Here is a 16,969-nt window from a genome sequence, read left to right on the forward strand (position 1 = left end):
TGTTTTGATTTAGTATGTAGATAACCAGTTTTGACTTGAATTTAAAATTTTATGCCACTCTTCTTTAACACTTCGAAGCTACCAAAATAAGTTACTGAATCATTTGCATTTCGTATATAGATGTTTTTCTTTCAAATCATTATTAAAAATATTAAAGTACGTGAGGGCTCTTCATGGTGAGTTTATCAGAGCAGTTAATTTTCAAATAAGTGTTCAGAGTCAATCAACCTTCACATACAAAGTTGTAAAATACTCTGCGGTCCAGCATGTAAACACTGCCAACTCCTCAATTAAATATCAGTAAACAAAGTCAATGTCAATACCGAATATCTCTATCAGGTTTTCGCCTCACCCACTGTTGTAATCCTGCGATGAATACATTCAGGAAATAATTCAACGCACAGTGAGAAAACAGGAGTGGTCTCAAGGTTAGGCGAACAGGGGAAAAAAGCGAATTAAAAGCAAACATCTAACACACCGGCAACACTGATGTTTTTAAAAATGCGGTGGTAACGGGACCCCTTGAAGTGCTTCGCTGCGGGGGAGGGGCGGGGGGGCTCGGGCGGTCCCACCCCGCTCGGCCTCGCTCGGCTGTCCCAGACCTCCGGGGCGAGGAGGAGCCCGCCAGAAGAGCCACAGCCGCGAAAACAAGTTCGCTCCGCCCGGCCCCGGCAGCGGGGCGTCCGCCGTGGGGCGGCTGCGCCATCAGCGCCCACTGCCCTCGCCGGGCCGCGAGGACCCCAGCCCCACAAAGGGGCACAGACCCCCACGTCCCAAAGGCAGCTGAGGAGGCGCCGGCTGCCGCCGCCCACCGCGACCGAGGCCGTCAGCCCCGCCCCCACCCGCCGGGGCGACCCCTGACCTCCCCCGCCCCCGCGGAGACCCAGGCGCTACCGCTCGCGCCGCCCCTCCCCCATCGCCGAGCCGCCGCGAGCCCCCGCACCTCCCCCGCTCCGGCGGTCTCAGGTCCCGGAGCCACCGCCTCCGTAGACCGGGCAGCCGCCGCGGAGCTCTCTGGGGGTTGGAGTCCTTGAGGGGGGCCTTTGTGTGCCTCAGCCCCGGAGCCAGGGACTACGACTCCCATAATGCCCCCGGCCCGCCCCCCGCGCCACGCCCCCTCGCCGTCAGCTTCCCGTCGCCCCCCAGACTACATTTCCCGACAGACCTCGCGGCTCTCCCGCCCTCCCTCCGGAGACACGAGCCGAACTGGGCGTCAGGTCGGGGAGCCGGTCGGGTTCCCGCTCGCCGCCGCCGCCGCCCCCCCGCAGCGACTCTCCCGCCTCTCCAGTCGCGCTGGTCGCGGGAGCTGCATCGACAACTCTGCCCGGCTGTGGAGTCGCCGGCCGGAGAGTACAGTGCCCCGGGCCGACACACCGAGCCCCCCATCATCCCCAGTCGGGGCGACGCCTCCGGGGTCAGCCCTCGCCCTGCGCGGCCGCCGGAGCCCCCGGCCCCCAAGCGGCCCCGCGGCCCGGCGCCCGCACTCTCGCGGTCGTCGCCCCCCACCCTGAACATGGACTCCGACTCCTGCGCCGCCGCTTTCCACCCGGAGGTGAGTGAGAGCTGCGCCCCGGGGGCCCCCGACCACCCCCACGGCGATCCTGCGCTCCCGGAGCCGGAGCCCCGCCGGCCGAGCGCCGCCCTCCCCTCCCCCAGCTGTCCCTCGTCGCCCCCCAGGCGCCCAACCGCGCCCCCCACACGGGCCCGCGCCCGGGGCTCCCCGCCCGCCGACCCCTCGGCGTCCCTTCCGCGAGTGTCCGCGTCCGCCCGGCGCCCCTGCCCCCGGGTCGCCGCACCCACCCACCCCGGCCTCGGGTAGCCCCGGGAGCTCTCTGCGCCCCCGGCCCCTCCCCGCCGGCCTGGCTCACCCCTTCCCCCCCTCCGCCCCGCGCTCCCGCTTCTCGGAGGAATCCCCCACCCCCTCCCGGAGGCCCCCCTCGGACGGGGACTCCGCTCCGCGGACCCCCGCCTCCTCCCCTAATCCCTCGGGCCCGGTGGCCCGCGCCCCGCCCCCCGACTCCCGCTCGGCCCCCGCCCCCTCCGGCTGGGGTGGGGGAGGCTCGTCCTTCGGGGTCCCCACCCCTGCGGGGGCCCGAGCCCGGCTCCCCCTCCGGGGCCCCCTCCCCCGAGCTCGACTCGCCCCGCCCCAGCTCCCCCTGCTTCCGGGGATCGGCCCTCGGTTCTCCCCGCCGCCCCCCGCCCCCGGCACCCCCGCCGCCGTCCCCTCCCCCTCCCCCTCCCGAGGCCGCCGACTCCGGGGTGCGGGTCCGACCGCGGGCGGGTGGGGGAGGGAAGGGGGGGCGGCGCCGGGCGGCCTCCGCCGCGCTGCCGCCTCGGGGGCTCGCGGGGCCTGCGGGTGCCGGACCCCGAATCCTGCCCGGCTCGTCGGCCCCCTCCCCCGCGGGACGGGCCCCGCACCTTCCGGGGCGAGTGTCGGCGGCGGGCGGCTTCCGCGGGAGGGCGGGGAGGGGGCCGCACCGCCATCTGCTTTCTCTGCGGGCGGCGGGCGCGGTGGGGGCGGCGCGGGGCCCCCGCCCCGGGTCCGAGGGCGCCGCCGCCTTCCAGTCTGCGGCCCGGCGGCCGACCCACTCGTGCCCGTTCCCCGCCGAAATAAAAGTTCTCCCGGAGAGTTTGGGGCCGCGGCCCTCCCACCCGGCCGGAGGGAGGGCGGTCATTGCTTCCCGGGGGTGGGGGCAGGACCTCCCGGCGCAGGAAGCGCCGGGCACCGCGCGGACTCGGGCGCCGCGCGGCCCTGCGCGCCCCTCGGGGCCCGGGCGGCCGAGGGTGGGGGCGGAGGTGGTTCGCTGGCACCGAGCTGGGAAAACGGAGAGACGCGCAGCCCTCGGGGGGGAGACCCGCGGGCCGCAGGCCGGGCCGCGCTGCGCTGTGTGCTGGGCGCGCTGGGCTGGGGGTGGGGCGGGCCTGGGTTGGGCTGGGCTGGGCTGGGCTGGGCTGGGGCGGGCCCGGGAGCCCACCCCCTCCATGCCTCCCCCGCTTTCACGCGAGCCGGGGGTGGGCCTCGAGGCTCTGGAAATGTTAGCTGAACTCCGAAGGATGGGGTTGGGGTGGGTGATAAAATGCTTAAGGAAAACCTGAGTAAACATGCTAGTCGAACGAACCGAGGTGGAGCAAATAAGAGTTTTTTCTGCCCGAGCTCTTCTCTTCCTCAGGAGAAAATCTGTCCTCGTCGAGGGCGTTTCTTGATTGAATGGGGTTGGGACACACAAGCCAAAACTTCTAATGTTTCGCCTTCAGCGTGCAGGCGACAGCAGCAGGGTTGCTTCTGGCTCCTTCTCTGGGTTGGGGAGTATTTGGGTGCCTTGCCCCCGGATGTTGGAGCAGTGGAGGGACCAGCGGGAGGTGTCTCCTCTGGAGGAGAGAGCCGGGCAGGAGGAGGGGTCCTCATGCAGCCCTGGCCGGGGCGGGGTCAGGCGAGATTCAGATCCAGGGTCCCGGGTGTGAGCTCTGAAGGTTAAGAAGTGGTTGGCTTTTGAAGTCACTTAAAATCCTTTAGTTACAGCTGCAGCAGGAGCTTATTTTCAAAGTGGAATATTTGCGGCAAAAAAGTAGTCATTAGGGCTCTATGATAGGTCTGTAGAAACTAGTAGATAATGTCAAAAAGAGCCACATGAGCGCTGAGAAATAGACTTTTGTACAAGCTTTTATCTCCTAATCAGTTTCCCAGTATTCTTGGCATAACATCATAATACTCCCTCCTTCAACTTTCTGAAAACAGTGTTATTTCTTGACCCAAACTTACCTTATCTTGTTTCTAGAGTGTTTGTAAATCTAGCAGTATGTTTTTGAGTGGCACACAATGAAAGCTCCAGCTTGCTTAGTTTTGTTTCTGCAGTTCCACCTTTAAGTGTCTACTTTCAAACACGCTCCCTTGTCTCGCCTGTTAACAGGAGTACTCCCCCAGTTACAAGAGGCGCAGGACCGTGGAGGATTTCAACAAGTTCTGCACCTTTGTCTTGGCCTACGCAGGCTACATCCCTTATCCGAAGGAGGTAATTTTCAGCACTTGGGACCTTGCTGGCAGCAAAACCAGAGTTTTTGACAAGGTGGTGGGTCTGGAGGTGGTTACCTGGGAGGACTTGAGCCAGTAGTTGGGCAGAAATCTTTCTACAAACTTAGACCAGCCTGGGAAGTGGTTCCTAAAACTATGAGGAAATTCAGGCTTGTCTAGAAATGGTCTGATAAACTTGTGAAGTTTGCTTACAAATAATGTGTTTGACATCTGCTTGCTCTTAGTGGCCAGTACTTATTGAGGGCTCACTGTGGCCAGGCACTGTTCTTGGTCATTATAATGATAGGGGGTAGGAGCTATTATTGGTCTGCATTTTATTTATTACTTGTTTATCTTGGCTGTGCTGTGCGGCTTATGGGATCTTAGTTCGCTGACCGGGGATGGAACCTGGGACCTGGCAGTGAAAGTGCTGAGTCCTAACCACTGGACCGCCAGGGGATTCCCTATTTATTTCCATTTTAAAGATGAGGACACTGGGGCACAGAGAAGGAACTGCTTACCCTGGGTCACAGGCTAATTGGTGGTGGAGCCTCGGGTTCAAGCAGATCAGATGGTCAGGCCCATTCCACCCTGCCCTGCCTGGTGGGTGGCCTCCTGGTTGCTGTGCACACCACATTACAGAAGCTTCAGGGACTCATGGCCAAAATCGCATGTAAATTAAGGCATTTTTTTCTTGCTGAGAAATGGGCAGAACTGTGGACCGGTGCTGCCATGGTGCTCACACTTCAGGGGCCTCGTTTGTATTGTGCGAGGTTACAGAGAAAGGAATCCAGTGTTTCTAGGAGGCCAAATCCAAGCACTGGCTTCTTATTTCCACCACCAGCCAGGTGCATGATGCTTGCATCAAGGCCTGCAGAATGTTGTCACTATTTGCAAATAAGGTGCTTGACTGGTCTGAAGGAACCATAGAGTTGAACTCACTGCTTTGGGGCAATAATGATCTACCTTGATTTTGCAATATTTTGAGATGTCTCCAGGTTTTAGGAACACTGTCAGGAAACCCTCACAATTAATTTACATTCACTTAGTTAAAAAAGTACGTCCTTTGGGAGGACAAAAGGAGGGGAGATTGTACAATCAGGGAAGATAAGAGTTTGAGGGAGTCTTCAGCACTCCTTTCACAAATATGTATTGAGTATCAGCAAAGTTCTTGACTCAGGCAGGGGTGAGGGTGCAGCGAGGGCTGGAGAGTTCCCTGTGTGGGTTCATGTCGTAGCTGGAGGGTCACACTAAAGTCCTAATGACATTGTTCCTAAAGAGTAATGCTGGTGAGAGCTGGGAAGCTCCAGGTTGTGCGTTTCCCACGTCTGCAGATGTGACCTGGCCGGGCAGCCCTGGGGAAGCTCTGCTCTGGGCCCGCTCTTGGTGCTGGGGACTGGTTGAAATAATTGGAACCCACCACCTTGGTCTCTGTCCTTTCAGGAACTCCCTTTGAGGAGCAGCCCCAGCCCTGCCAACAGCACTGCTGGTACCATTGACAGCGACGGCTGGGATGCTGGCTTCACCGACATCTCGTCCACGGTGCCCTTGCCAGTCTCTGACCGCTGCTTTGGCCACCTGCAGCCCAGCCTTCTGCAGCGAGCCAAGCCTAGTAACTTCCTGCTGGACAGAAAGAAGACCGATAAGCTGAAGAAGAAGAAGAAGAGGAAGCGAAGGGACAGTGATGTGCCCGGGAAGGAGGGATACGTGGGGGGCTTGTTGCCGCTGGAAGCCGCCGGCCCATATGTAGAGACCCCCAGCAGCCCCACCCTGCAGGGCATCCCCCAAGCCTCCGGGGACCCCTGCTCGGGCTGGGACTCCGACACTCCTTCCAGTGGATCTTGTGCCACCGTGTCACCGGATCAGGTCAAAGAAATAAAAACTGAAGGCAAACGGACTATCGTCCGGCAGGGCAAGCAGGTGGTGTTCCGGGACGAGGATAGCACCGGCAACGATGAGGACATCATGGTGGATTCAGGTGAGTGTCCCGAAGGACAGCATGCCACGGGTGGGCGGTCAGATGAGGGGATGGCAAGAGGAGCCTCAGCACGGTCCCTTCTTGGAGTGTGACAGTGGCGCATGCTCCACCACCTCCAGGGGAAAAGGTGCGAGAAGGTGAGTGCAGGGATGTTTAGATAGGGGTGATCCCCGCTGAGGACAGCTGAGATTCCAGGACAGACCTCCTAGCGTAAGGATAATGCAGCTCGTAAATACCTCTCAGGTAATTCCTGGTTCCACATGCTTCAGGGCCCTTTTGGTGCATTTGCTGCATTTTCAGAGAGGGAAGTACCACCCTTAAGTGAAACGTGAAATCAGCTCAGCTGCTCTGTCCCACTGGAGAGCGGCTTTCCTGACGGAGGGGGATCGTGAGAAGCTTTCTTCCTCCTCTTACGTGGTTCTCTCCTTTCAGACGACGACTCCTGGGATCTTGTCACCTGTTTCTGCATGAAGCCATTTGCCGGCCGCCCCATGATCGAGTGTAACGAGTGCCACACTTGGATTCACCTGTCCTGTGCGAAAATCCGGAAGTCCAACGTTCCGGAAGTGTTCGTCTGCCAAAAGTGCCGGGACTCCAAGTTCGACATCCGCCGTTCCAACCGGTCCCGAATGGGCTCCCGGAAGCTGTTTCTGGACTGACTGCTGGAGAGCGAGGAGACTGTGGGCGAGGAGTCGGAAGGGACGATGGGCCTGCTGGCCCCGCTCTTCGTTGAGCACAGAACTCTCAGCTCTGGTGCGGGCAGACCCCTGCCATTCAGGTGCCTAAGCGAAAGGACCAGCTGTCCAAGGTGTAAACTGTACATAGCCAGTGACTGAATAAAGTCCTCGTTGGCCAAAGCTGCTGCGAGAGCTGTGTTCTCTGCAGCGGAGGTGGACTGCACACGCAAGCGCAGTGGGTTTGGTCCAGCTGAAGATGAGGGTACGTGGTGGTTGTGAATCCTGGCTCTCGTTGTTAGCAAACTCCTGCCGACCGGCACACGTGCTAGCTCTCACTCCTGCCTCCACTCTGTTGGCGGGAGGAGATGTTCAGTTTCCCCGGCCTGTTTATGAACAGCCATACATGTAAGCTTTTTCTGAGTCTAAGTCTTTTACCGTAAGTGTCTGTACAGCAACCATCAAAGCTGCCCCTACCTTAGTGGTCCGCCCTCTCCCCTGCCCTGGGGGCTGCCCTCTGGCCTCCTCTGTTCTTACCTAGAGAGGAGCCTGGGGGTGGTGGGCTAGCTAGTGACCCCCAGGTTTCCTTCCGTTCGTTAAAAGGGACAGTATGTGGCCGCTTCTCTGTGGAAAGGGGGTCGGTTCGGGGGGAGGGGGGTCAAGGTGGCCCGTGTTCATAACTCAGTTTCCTGTTTTGCACGATGTAAAAAAAAAAACCTGTCATTTTGCACGAAATAGCCAAAAGTATTGGCAGACTCCTGCCTGGGTTCCCTTTCTCTCCAGTCGGCTTCTGAGAGCCTGGGGGTGCCCAGGGACCTGTTTTCAAGCAAGGGGGCACCTGGATTCTCTCCTTGTCTCTCCCCCTCATTTTATTCTAGTAGCAACATTAAAGGTTAGGCAGTCACTGGTGCACGGCGTTCCTCTACGTAGTGGGTGGGAGTTGGGGAATCGGGAGGAAGGCCTCTCCGGTGGGTTATTCTTAGTTTGCCCCTCATACAGGCTGGCCTGCTGGTTCCATGGGGCAGGGTTAGGACTTTGGAAGCTTTTTTTTTTTGGTTTGAGTTGGTGAGTGAGTGGTATGGTAACATTGGCCTTGGGGAATTGAACTGTGCAGAGTTCCTGAGATCTAACCTAGGACCCTGGACCCGGGGGACCCATGTGCAGGCCAGCTCTGCAGAAGCGTGGGAGTTTGGAGCCCCTGTAGGCCTCTGCTCGAGGGCAGTGTGGCCTGGGACAATGGTGGCTCTGGGGCTTGAGGGAGTGGGAGGGCTTCAGCTTTCTCCAAAATTGACATTGTTCTTTAGCCGTTCAAATACTCATTCTCAAAAATGTTTTTTTGTGAATCTGTGGGTATGTTTTCATCAATATTATTTCTTACAAAGTGTGAAAAGGGAAGGGATGCCCAAGTCAGTCATATTATTTACATCAAGCTGGACCCTCAGCCTCCCTGCTGGGGGCTTCTCCACGTGGTTCCCTTGTGCAGGGCCACCAGGTGGACTTGGTCCACATTCTCTCACTGAAGCACCGGGGGTGTTGAACTGTTACTGGCTAATCAGAGCCTATGTTTTGTCCTAGTATTTTTCATGCTTGACCAGCCTACTGCCTTTTTTATTTTTAATTCTGTTGCTTCTATTAACACAAAAATAGAGAGGAATAGTTTCTGAAACCCATTTTATTGTGAAGATCCCCAAGGGAGAAGTTCTGCTGTAGAGAAAAATAGTAAGAAGCTGGCTTAGAAACAACCTTCTCCCCAGACAACTGTCTGGCTCTGACTAGGGCAAACGTCCAGGAAAAGTTGGAGAGGAATTTGCCAGAGATCTGCCCCATGACATTGCCTGTCCCGTGTCTTCACCGTGAGAGTAGCCAACGTTTCAAAGTGTTCCTCTCTTTCAAAAAAAAACAAAACTGCAAAGTTTTATAAGTGTGTTTAAGAATAGGTGTGATTTTTAGAGTGAACCTGCCAACCCTGGCAATTGCCATATTGCTCTTAAAAGATTCAATTCCTGGTGACGCCTCTGGAAGGCATTTGATGTTCATCTCGATTTCTGTTTCCTTCATTTCCTTTTTGTTCTTTTAACAGATTTATCCCTGTGGGTGGTGTCTAACAAGTCGAGACACCTTGGTTTTTCTTTTAGACTGAGCTGGGCAGCTGCAATCAGCTTTATGCAAATTTGGTATGGCCCATCTTGGGGTCCCTGGTTGATGGCTAATGGAGTAAGGGCGGGAAAGTTGTCATCACAGGAGTAGGCCCCTCCCATTGGCTTTGGCCAGGCCAGACACTTAACATCGTTTACATGGTTCTGTGTAATTATAAAGTTTATGTGTATAAAGCGAAGCTGTTTCTGTGAAACTGTATATTTTGTAAATAAATATATTGCTACTTTGAGGTTCCTGTCTAGCTTCAGGTGTTTGTGTTCAGTGTTGAAGGACCACTCATCACCTCCCCCAAACCATGATTACATGAAGATTTGGGAAGTTAAGAGTCTGAGTTTGGTTGAGCAGGATGGAAAATGCTCACAGCCCTTAATATACTTTTCCAGGAAATTCTCCAGAAACAAACAGCAGTATGAATAGACATGAATAGCTTTCACAATTTCTTCAAATTGTGCATCAGCTTAAATCCCAGTGAGGGGTTAACCTGCATGGTAAAAGCTGCGGTCTCCTTATCTTCTGCAAGGGGACTGGCACATCCGCTCCGTGCTCCTTCTGCCTTTTGACACTTGAGGGTCCCAAGTGGCTGAGCCTGTTCTGTCCATCCGCTGTGTCTGCCTAACTAACCTGGGACCAGCTAGTGGTCAACTAGTACTTCCTGTGACGTTGGAGCAGCCAAAACCTAAGAAATCAACACCTCTTAAGATCCTGAAGATACTGGCCTAGGTGGACGGCGAGGCTTTCTCTGGTTTCCGGTTGTCCAAGGCTGGGTGGGTGTGAATTCTGGAGGCTCCAAAGCAAGGAGGTGAGGGTGCCGGGGTTCAGCGAACTGGGGTGAAGCCTGCACCGGCCAGCCCAGCTGGGGATGCCGGTCCTGAGTCAGGGCGCTGCCTGAGACGCGAGCCCCGGAGCACGGCCAGGCCCACCTTCCCCCACCAGCCTGCCCGCAGACCCCGCCCCGCCGCTCGCTCCGCCCCCGCCGACCGGCCCCACCCCGTCCCGTGGCCCCGCCCTCCGCGTCCCCGCCGCGCCCCGCAGGCCCCGCCGCCGCCATCTTTGTTAGGGGCAGCCGGGCCTGGCGTCCGGAGATGCCGAAGTCGTGCGCGGCCCGGCAGTGCTGCAACCGCTACAGCAATCGCAGGAAGCAGCTCACGTTCCACCGGTGAGGGCCGGGGGCTCCGGGGGGCGCGGGGGCCGCTGCCCAGCCGCCGGGAGAACCGAGGGCGTGCTGCCGAGCCCTTCGCGGAGGGGCGGCGGCCCGGGGGCCGGCGAGGTCCCAGCCCGGGACGCCCGGCGCCGCTCCGGCCGCATGGGCGCGCGCGGGGGGACGGTCGGAGGGGCTGAGCCACCCCGCCCTCGGGGGAGCCGCGTGCGGGGGAGGCCGAGGCGGGCCTGGGGCGCCCCCGCGGAGCCTTGGGGAGCGTCCCCCCGCGGTCCCGAGGCCGCGTCTCCCTCGCGGATGCTGCCCGGCACGACGCAGGTGTCTGGTGGTTGCTGCCTGGTGAGCCGCACTGACGGCTCTCAGGTGTGCGGCGCGCCGCGCGCCCCGCTCAGCGCCCCGGGCCTCAGGCCGGGAAGGGGGGCGCGTGCACGAGCCAGCACGTTCCGGCGCGCGGGGCGGGGGCGCGCGCTTCTGGGGTCCGTGCCCGCGCGCCCGGCGCCCCCCGGGTGGCCGGCCGGCCGGCCGGTCGGGGGTCTCACGCTTTCTTCCAGGTTCCGGCCGTGGCCCCTTCCTCTGCCCTGTGCAGAGCGCTGCCGCTCCCCTCGTCTCCACTTCCTCTCCTCCTATTAGGGTTTTTCTTTTTCAAAGTGAATGTGTCAGTTGAGATGTAACACACAGATGGAGACGTGCACGAGTCATAAGCACACGGCCAGCCAGTTTAACAAAGTGGACACCGCGGGTGACCGCCCTGAATGTAGACACACATCACAGCCCCCAGGAGCCCCCCGGCCGCACCCCGTTCCAGCCCCGCATCCTCGCAGTCCCCAGGGGTTAGGCCTGCCTGCGCTTGTCAGAGCCGATGCCGTGGCCTGTTGGAACCTCACTGAGTGGAAGCACGAGCTGTCCTCTTTCCTGTGCTTTGCTCGCCGGCGTGCCCGTGAGCCCTTCGTGTTGCCGGCGGCAGGAGCAGCTCATCCTGCTGGTTGCTGCGCGGTGTTCTTGGAGTGTATTTACCGGAATTGACTTGTTTTGCAGTTGAAGGGCATTTGGGTGCCTCTCTTCTCTGGCCATTACAGGCACACAGCTCTGGGCGTTGTCGCTGGGTCTGGTCTTCCAGCACCTGTATGCAGAGGGGTCGGTCGGGCGTGTGCCTGGGGACGGCGTTGCCTTGGGTGCTCTCCCTCCCATTCCAGTCAGGCTCTCGCCCCACCACTCCCACAAGTGAGCTCCGCCAAGTCCCCACGCGCGGTGGTCCCTCCTCTGAATCGACCTCTCTGTAGCCTAGGACGCAACTGAGCGCTGACCCCTTGAGACCCTCTCCCACCTGTCTTCTAGGACACCTCTTGGCTCGCTCTTTGTCACAGTGTCCTTTCTCAGGCCCCTTGGCTGGGTCCTGCTCATTTCCACCACTGGACAGGCCTTGGAGCATTTCAGGGTGAGAGCCATGCCCCTGTCTTGTCCTGTCCACACTCGCTCCCCAGGCACCCATCTCACCCAGGCATATGGCTCTGCCACCGCTTTACGTGGGGACAGCCCCACAGTACATCTCCAGACGTGTTTGGCCACCTGCCACTCAACTTCAGCACTTGGACATGTAAAAGGCACCTCAGATTTAACATCTGCCATATAAAACGAAACTTCTGACCCCCAAACCTGCGCCCACCCCGTGTCAATCCGGGGAAACTCCCTCCTCTGCTTCACGGCCCACAGGCAGTCCTTACTGCGTGGCTTTCACAACACATCCCAGATCTGCCCTCCCATTCCCCCTCCTGCTGCCGCCCTGATCCCAGCCACCAGCGGCCCTTCTGCCCAAGGCCTGCTCTTGCTCTGTCTCAGCCAAACCTGCCCCCGGTGCTCCTCACACCCGCCGGCTCTTCCTTCTGATACCGCACGGCTCTCTGTCCCGCTTCCTGCAGCCTCTGCTCCAGTGTCACCTCTCAGATGGCCTTCCCCGACCACTTCCTGCTCTTTATTCCTGCACAGTCCGTGTCTGGAGTACCGGCCGTCTCCCTGCTCTAGGATGCAGGCTCCACGAGGGCGGGCTGTCTCGGCCACTGCTGCTTCCCCAGCGCGGGAGCAGGAATGGAGGCCTGGTGGCAGTTGTGGCTCCGGGAGCAGCTCGCTCGGGTTCTCTGGCCACGTTCAGGAAACCTGCTCTCAGGTTTCCTACTACGGATGCCATCAACAGCCGCGACGGAAGCTTCCTGAAGTGGGTGTGGTTTAACAGAAGGAGGCTGCCGAATTTTCCAAGCTGTCCAGTACAATGCCGTGTGGGGATGTGAAGCGTCCCGGGACCCTGAAGCGCAGCGTTCAGCCCCTCGACTGCGCGGCGCCTCCTTGCTGTGCCCCCAGGTTCCCGTTCAGCCGCCCGGAGCTGCTGAAGGAATGGGTGCTCAACATCGGCCGCGGCGACTTCGAGCCCAAGCAGCACACGGTCATCTGCTCCGAGCACTTCCGGCCCGAGTGCTTCAGCGCCTTCGGGAACCGCAAGAACCTGAAGCACAACGCGGTGCCCACCGTGTTCGCCTTCCAGGGCCCCCCGCAGGTGCGCGGCGAGGGGCGGGCGCGGGGGCCGGCTGCGGGGACAGCGGAGGCCGAGGGCTGCAGGCAGGGCGGCGCTGTCGGCCTCGGGGTCCGGAGCCCGGCGGGCCCGGCGCCTTAGGGAAATCCGCAGTTTAAAGCTGCTTTCAGAACGAGTCGCGCGGCACGACAGATGCCATGGAAGCGGCTGACGGGCGGGAGCTCGGGCCCCCCTGCGTTTCACTCTGGGGGCCTCCCGCGCGCTCCCGGGCGGCGCCCTCCTCTTGCTCTTCGCCAGCCCGGGCTCGGGGGCGCGTGGCCCGGGGGCGGAGGCGGGGCCGCCGCCCAGCACTTCCCGTGGAGGCCCCTCTGTGGCTGCCCCGCGCCGGCTCAGAGCTGGGTCGAGGTCACGGTCACGGGAGGAGGGTGCGGGCGGAGCGCGGGAGGGGGAGGGGGACGGCGGGGCAGGGCTTGGCGGTGGTGGGGGTGTGGGCGCTCGCAGGAGCAGCAGCAGCTCAGGCGGTTGGAGGGCGCAGGGGCCAGTTGGTGACAGGCTTGGACAGGTGGTGGGTTTGGGGGGGGAGGCCGGTGGGGAGGGGTGTGGCTTTGGAAGTTTCCTCTGGCTGGAAGCTGGTTCGGAAGCCACTGCCGCGTTGCAGGTGGGGGCAGTCATGGTGGCCTGAGCCAAAGGTGGGCACCGTGATGAGAGGGAGATGGAGCGGGCTGGCCTTGCAGACCCGGTGGGCTGAGAGGGAGGTGGTCTGGGAGAGCAGGGCTCTTGGCCCCTGGGGACTGGGGGTCCCTGATTCCCTGAGGAGACAGCCCCATGCATGTTGAGTGTGGCTTCCCGATGGAACACTTAGGTGGACGTATCTGGTGGGGCAGGATGTGTGGGTTTGGCTCAGGAGGGCTCACGGCACAACAGTTGAAGCTTGAAGCTGTGGGGGGATCATAGTGAATCATAGTAAATCCTTTCCATGCACGAGTCCCAGCGGGAGGGCCTGAGCCGGGCACCCACCGGAGCCTGGGGGCAGAGTAGCAGTATAACACATACAAGGCAGCAGGTTCCTGTGCTGGTCTGATTTTATTGGGAACAGGGAGGGAGCTGATGGGAACCCTGAGTTCCAGGGTGCAGGGAGGGATGGGTGGCCAGAGCACCCTGCGTCAGGGCCTCTGCCCTTGAGCTTCCCTTTGCCTGGTCTTGTGGCCTCGCCCTCCCAACGACCAGGCCCCCGGGGCCCATAGGAGCCCCCGCTGCTGTCCTTCCTGTCCTGCTCCTGGTCTCTCCGACACCTGCAAGCACCTGCCCCCATGGAGGCTCCGTGCGGGCCGGGCTTCACTCCACTGCTGTTATTCCCAGCGCCTAGAACGTTGCCTGCACAAAGTAGGTGCTTAATTAACACAGGAGTTTTTGGTTTTTTTCTTTTAAACATCGACGGTCTCTTATATATATATTTTATTCTGGTAAGAAAACTTAACGTGAGATCTACCCTCTTAACACTTTTAAGTGCACACAGTATTGCGGACTTGTAGGCACAGATGTCCTACCTCAGGGCTCTAGAACTTACTCATTCTGCTGACCTGAAACTTACTCCACCCACCCCATTCAGTGTGATTATTTTCACACATGATGGGTTAGCAACTGGGGGGACATCTGTGATCCTGCCTGGGGGCGGGGCTCTGAGCTGGATGTTTTCCACTTCGCGGCTGCCACTCTGAGCCACCTATGTGCCTTGATGAGTGCTAGGCCTGGGGCAGCACGTACAAATCGGGTCCCTGCTTCCCTGGGCCTCTGACCCGAGGATTGGGGACATCTTTGGAGGAGGAAGGGTACCAGTGGGTGGTAATAGGAGAGCTGGGCTGGGTTCAGAGCACAGTTTAATTGAACATCACGAGGCTGAGTATGGGGACAAAGAGGCCCGAGGCCTGGTGTGGGCTCTTGGGACGTGGATCTTCAGCCCCTGCCCTGGGGCCTATCTGCAGCAGCTCCGTGTCTTTTGCAGCTGGTGAGGGAGAACAGAGACCCTGCTGACCAGAGTGGAGATGCCACCTCTGAGAAGGGAAAGGTGAGTCTGCCCTGGTCACCGCGCGTTTGGACTGAGCCGGTGCACCTGCCCGCCAGGTTGGCCCGCCGGGGTTTGTCGTCCTTTGCTCACAAGTTGGGGTTTTGGATTCTCCATTTTCCTAGCAAAGGGAAAGCCAAAGCCTCCTGTGCCTTCTTCCTGTTCAGTAGCAAGCAGTGGCAGCTGGTCACAAGTCTGGCTCCAGCCCTGTTTCTAAGGGTCCGGCCCCAGGCTGTGGAGGAGGCTGGCTGTTCTGCAGGTGCCCCAGCCGCCCTGGGTGGTGTGAGGGGACCACTGGCGGGACAAACAAGTAACAGGTGGGGAGGATCCGTTTCTGTGCCGCTCAGCCGCCTGATCTGCCTTGTTGTTCCCAGGTCCTCCCTGAGACCGGGGCCAAGGAGTGTGGCCCGGGGAGGAAGGCGGGTACAATGCTTGAAGCGCTGCAGCTGCCCCCAGACGCTGGAGGCCCAGGAGCACAGGTGAGGCCCGACCAGGTGTGAAGGCCGTGTGTGGCTGGTCTCAGCCGGAGGGGATTTGCTTCAAATGGAAGAAAACTGGTGCCTGAATGAGAGCACCATGACGTGCAGCCTGGGTTCAGACGTTAGCCATGAACTTAACAGCTGCAAATGGGCAGCTTTGGGCTTTGGGAGAGCTTGGGGAAAAGCGTCCAGCCGCCTGCCTCCCTTGGCCCCAGGTCCCTGGCCGCTGTGTGCCTCTCACTGACCTCTGTCCTCAGGTCCCACCACACAGACCAGAAGCCACCGGGGTCCCCGGTCAGCCAGCCAGCCCCACCACAGGCCTGAGGAGGCCCCTCCCCACACAGCCATCCGATCACAGCTACGCTCTTTTGGACTTAGATGCCCTAAAAAAAAAACTCTTCCTGACACTGAAGGAAAACGAAAAGCTCCGCAGGCGCCTGAAGGCCCAGAGGCTGGTGATGCGGAGGATGTCTAGTCGCTTCCGTGCCCGCAGCGTGCGGCAGCCAGGACTCCAGGCGGGGCCGCGGCCGGAGCTGCAGAGCTGAGCCCGCCAGCTGGGCCTTCTCCTCTGAGCCTCTGGGAGGAGGGGCAGTGGTCTCGGGGCACTGGCCACGGACCTTTCAGTCCTGCCCTGATGCTCAGAGCCCAGCGCCACCTCGTGTGAGGTGTAGCGGCCTCTGGCTGGGAAGGGTTCTCCCTCCCGGAGGTGACAGCCCCAGCTGTCCCTCCGGCACAAGCTGGGCAAGCATCTTTGGGACCACAGCCTGAGGAACCGTCCTGGGCCAGTGTGGCAGGCCCTCCCCAATGGGGAGGCAGTGTGTTTCCTTGAGGGGCAGCTGGGCCCGGGAGGCCGTGGGGTGCTGGCTGACCCCTCCGTCACCTGGACAGCCGGCTTCTGTCCTGGGAGCACCGCCCTGCCCGGCTGGGTGTGAGTGAGCAGCGTAATAAAGTGTCTTCCTACACTGCGTGTTGCTCCTTTGTTTAAGAACAAGTGAGCACTAGTTTGAGGTTCTCGCTCCTTCTGTGCTTGGCTGGGTGGCTGCTGCTGAGCAGACTGTTTCCAGTTGAAGGGCCAGTAGGGCATGACCAACCTGGACTCCCGCCAAAAGGTGCCTTAGTTAAAAAGGAAAAGGCTTCCCTGGTGGTACAATGGTTAAGAATCCGCCCGCCAATGCGGGGGACGGGTTCCAGCCCTGGTCCAGGAAGATCCCACATGCCGAGGAGCAACTAAGCCGCTGCGCCCCGACTACTGAGCCTGTGCTCTAGATCCTGTGGGCCACAACTACTGAGCCCATGTGCCACAACTACTGAAGCCCTCCTGCCTAGAGGCCGTGCTCTGCAGAAAGAGAAGCCAGTGCAGTAAGAAGCCCGTGCACTGCAAAGAAGAGTAGCCCCTGGTCTTCACAACTGGAGAAAGCCCCCGCACAGCCACGAAGACCCAACGCAGCCAATAAATAGCTAATTTATAAAAAACACAAAACCAGGAATCCTAGCCTACGTGATTTCCTAACTCGGGGCTCTATTTCTCAGGCAAATGTCTGACAGAGAAAACTGATGTGCAGCTTCCAGCGAAGCCTCGTGGCCCGAACCTTGAGTAAAGGGGGGTGGGGGTGCGGCGCGCCCCTCGGCCCGCTCGCCAGCACCCACACACAGACGCACGCACGCAGCGCCTTCGCCCCGGCTCTCTGGGAAGGTTTATTGGGGAACGCGGCCGCCGCACCGCCCGCGACCAACACAGCGGAGCCCCGGCCGCCGGGCAGGGACACAGGCCGGCCGGCCCGCACTCCGCGGGCGCCTTCCTTCCCGTGGAGATGCGTGTTACAGGGCTGGGCCACCCGAACTGCTCGGAAAGGCTGAGGAGGGGGGTGACGAACGATTCCCCGGGCACCCGCGTCAGCAGGGCAGCCTGATCCCACGGCGGGGGCGGGGCGGC

The 16,969-nt window shown here is 60.2% G+C and overlaps 2 protein-coding genes across 3 annotated transcripts; both read left to right on the forward strand.

Moving 5' to 3' along the window:
* Positions 1–1,201: 1,201 nt before the first annotated feature.
* On the forward strand, positions 1,202–9,072 carry PHF13 (PHD finger protein 13). The gene is made up of 4 exons (XM_057750967.1): positions 1,202–1,552; positions 3,909–4,010; positions 5,453–5,987; positions 6,420–9,072. Exons 1-4 carry the CDS (start codon positions 1,514–1,516, stop codon positions 6,644–6,646), a joined length of 903 nt encoding a protein of 300 aa, XP_057606950.1. The 5' UTR covers positions 1,202–1,513; the 3' UTR covers positions 6,647–9,072.
* A 774-nt stretch (positions 9,073–9,846) lies between these two features.
* Positions 9,847–16,565, forward strand: THAP3 (THAP domain containing 3). Of its 2 annotated transcripts, none has more exons than XM_057712682.1 (5): positions 9,847–9,974; positions 12,327–12,519; positions 14,498–14,560; positions 14,932–15,036; positions 15,294–16,563. In XM_057712682.1, the coding sequence occupies exons 1-5, from the start codon at positions 9,901–9,903 to the stop codon at positions 15,579–15,581; spliced, it is 723 nt and encodes a 240-aa protein (XP_057568665.1). In that variant the 5' UTR covers positions 9,847–9,900; the 3' UTR covers positions 15,582–16,563. The 2 variants fall into 2 exon arrangements, with proteins under 2 accessions (XP_057568665.1, XP_057568656.1); XM_057712673.1 differs by having other exon boundaries at positions 9,890–9,974; positions 11,958–12,519; positions 15,294–16,565.
* The last annotated feature ends 404 nt before the right edge of the window (positions 16,566–16,969 follow it).

Source organism: Hippopotamus amphibius, chromosome 1, assembly GCF_030028045.1.
Source record: "Hippopotamus amphibius kiboko isolate mHipAmp2 chromosome 1, mHipAmp2.hap2, whole genome shotgun sequence".
NCBI lineage: Eukaryota > Metazoa > Chordata > Mammalia > Artiodactyla > Hippopotamidae > Hippopotamus > Hippopotamus amphibius.

What these genes read in the sequence shown, in the direction of transcription:
- PHF13 (XM_057750967.1), top strand. Translation starts at nt 1,514, where the DNA reads ATGGACTCCGACTCCTGCGCCGCCGCTTTCCACCCGGAG. An exon ending in ACATCCCTTATCCGAAGGAG is followed by an intron (nt 4,011 to 5,452) that starts GTAATTTTCAGC and finishes CTGTCCTTTCAG; the next exon opens with GAACTCCCTTTGAGGAGCAG. An exon ending in GGACATCATGGTGGATTCAG is followed by an intron (nt 5,988 to 6,419) that starts GTGAGTGTCCCG and finishes CTCTCCTTTCAG; the next exon opens with ACGACGACTCCTGGGATCTT.
- THAP3 (XM_057712673.1), top strand. Translation starts at nt 12,238, where the DNA reads ATGCCGTGTGGGGATGTGAAGCGTCCCGGGACCCTGAAGCGCAGCGTT. An exon ending in CCTTCCAGGGCCCCCCGCAG is followed by an intron (nt 12,520 to 14,497) that starts GTGCGCGGCGAG and finishes TGTCTTTTGCAG; the next exon opens with CTGGTGAGGGAGAACAGAGA. An exon ending in CCACCTCTGAGAAGGGAAAG is followed by an intron (nt 14,561 to 14,931) that starts GTGAGTCTGCCC and finishes TGTTGTTCCCAG; the next exon opens with GTCCTCCCTGAGACCGGGGC.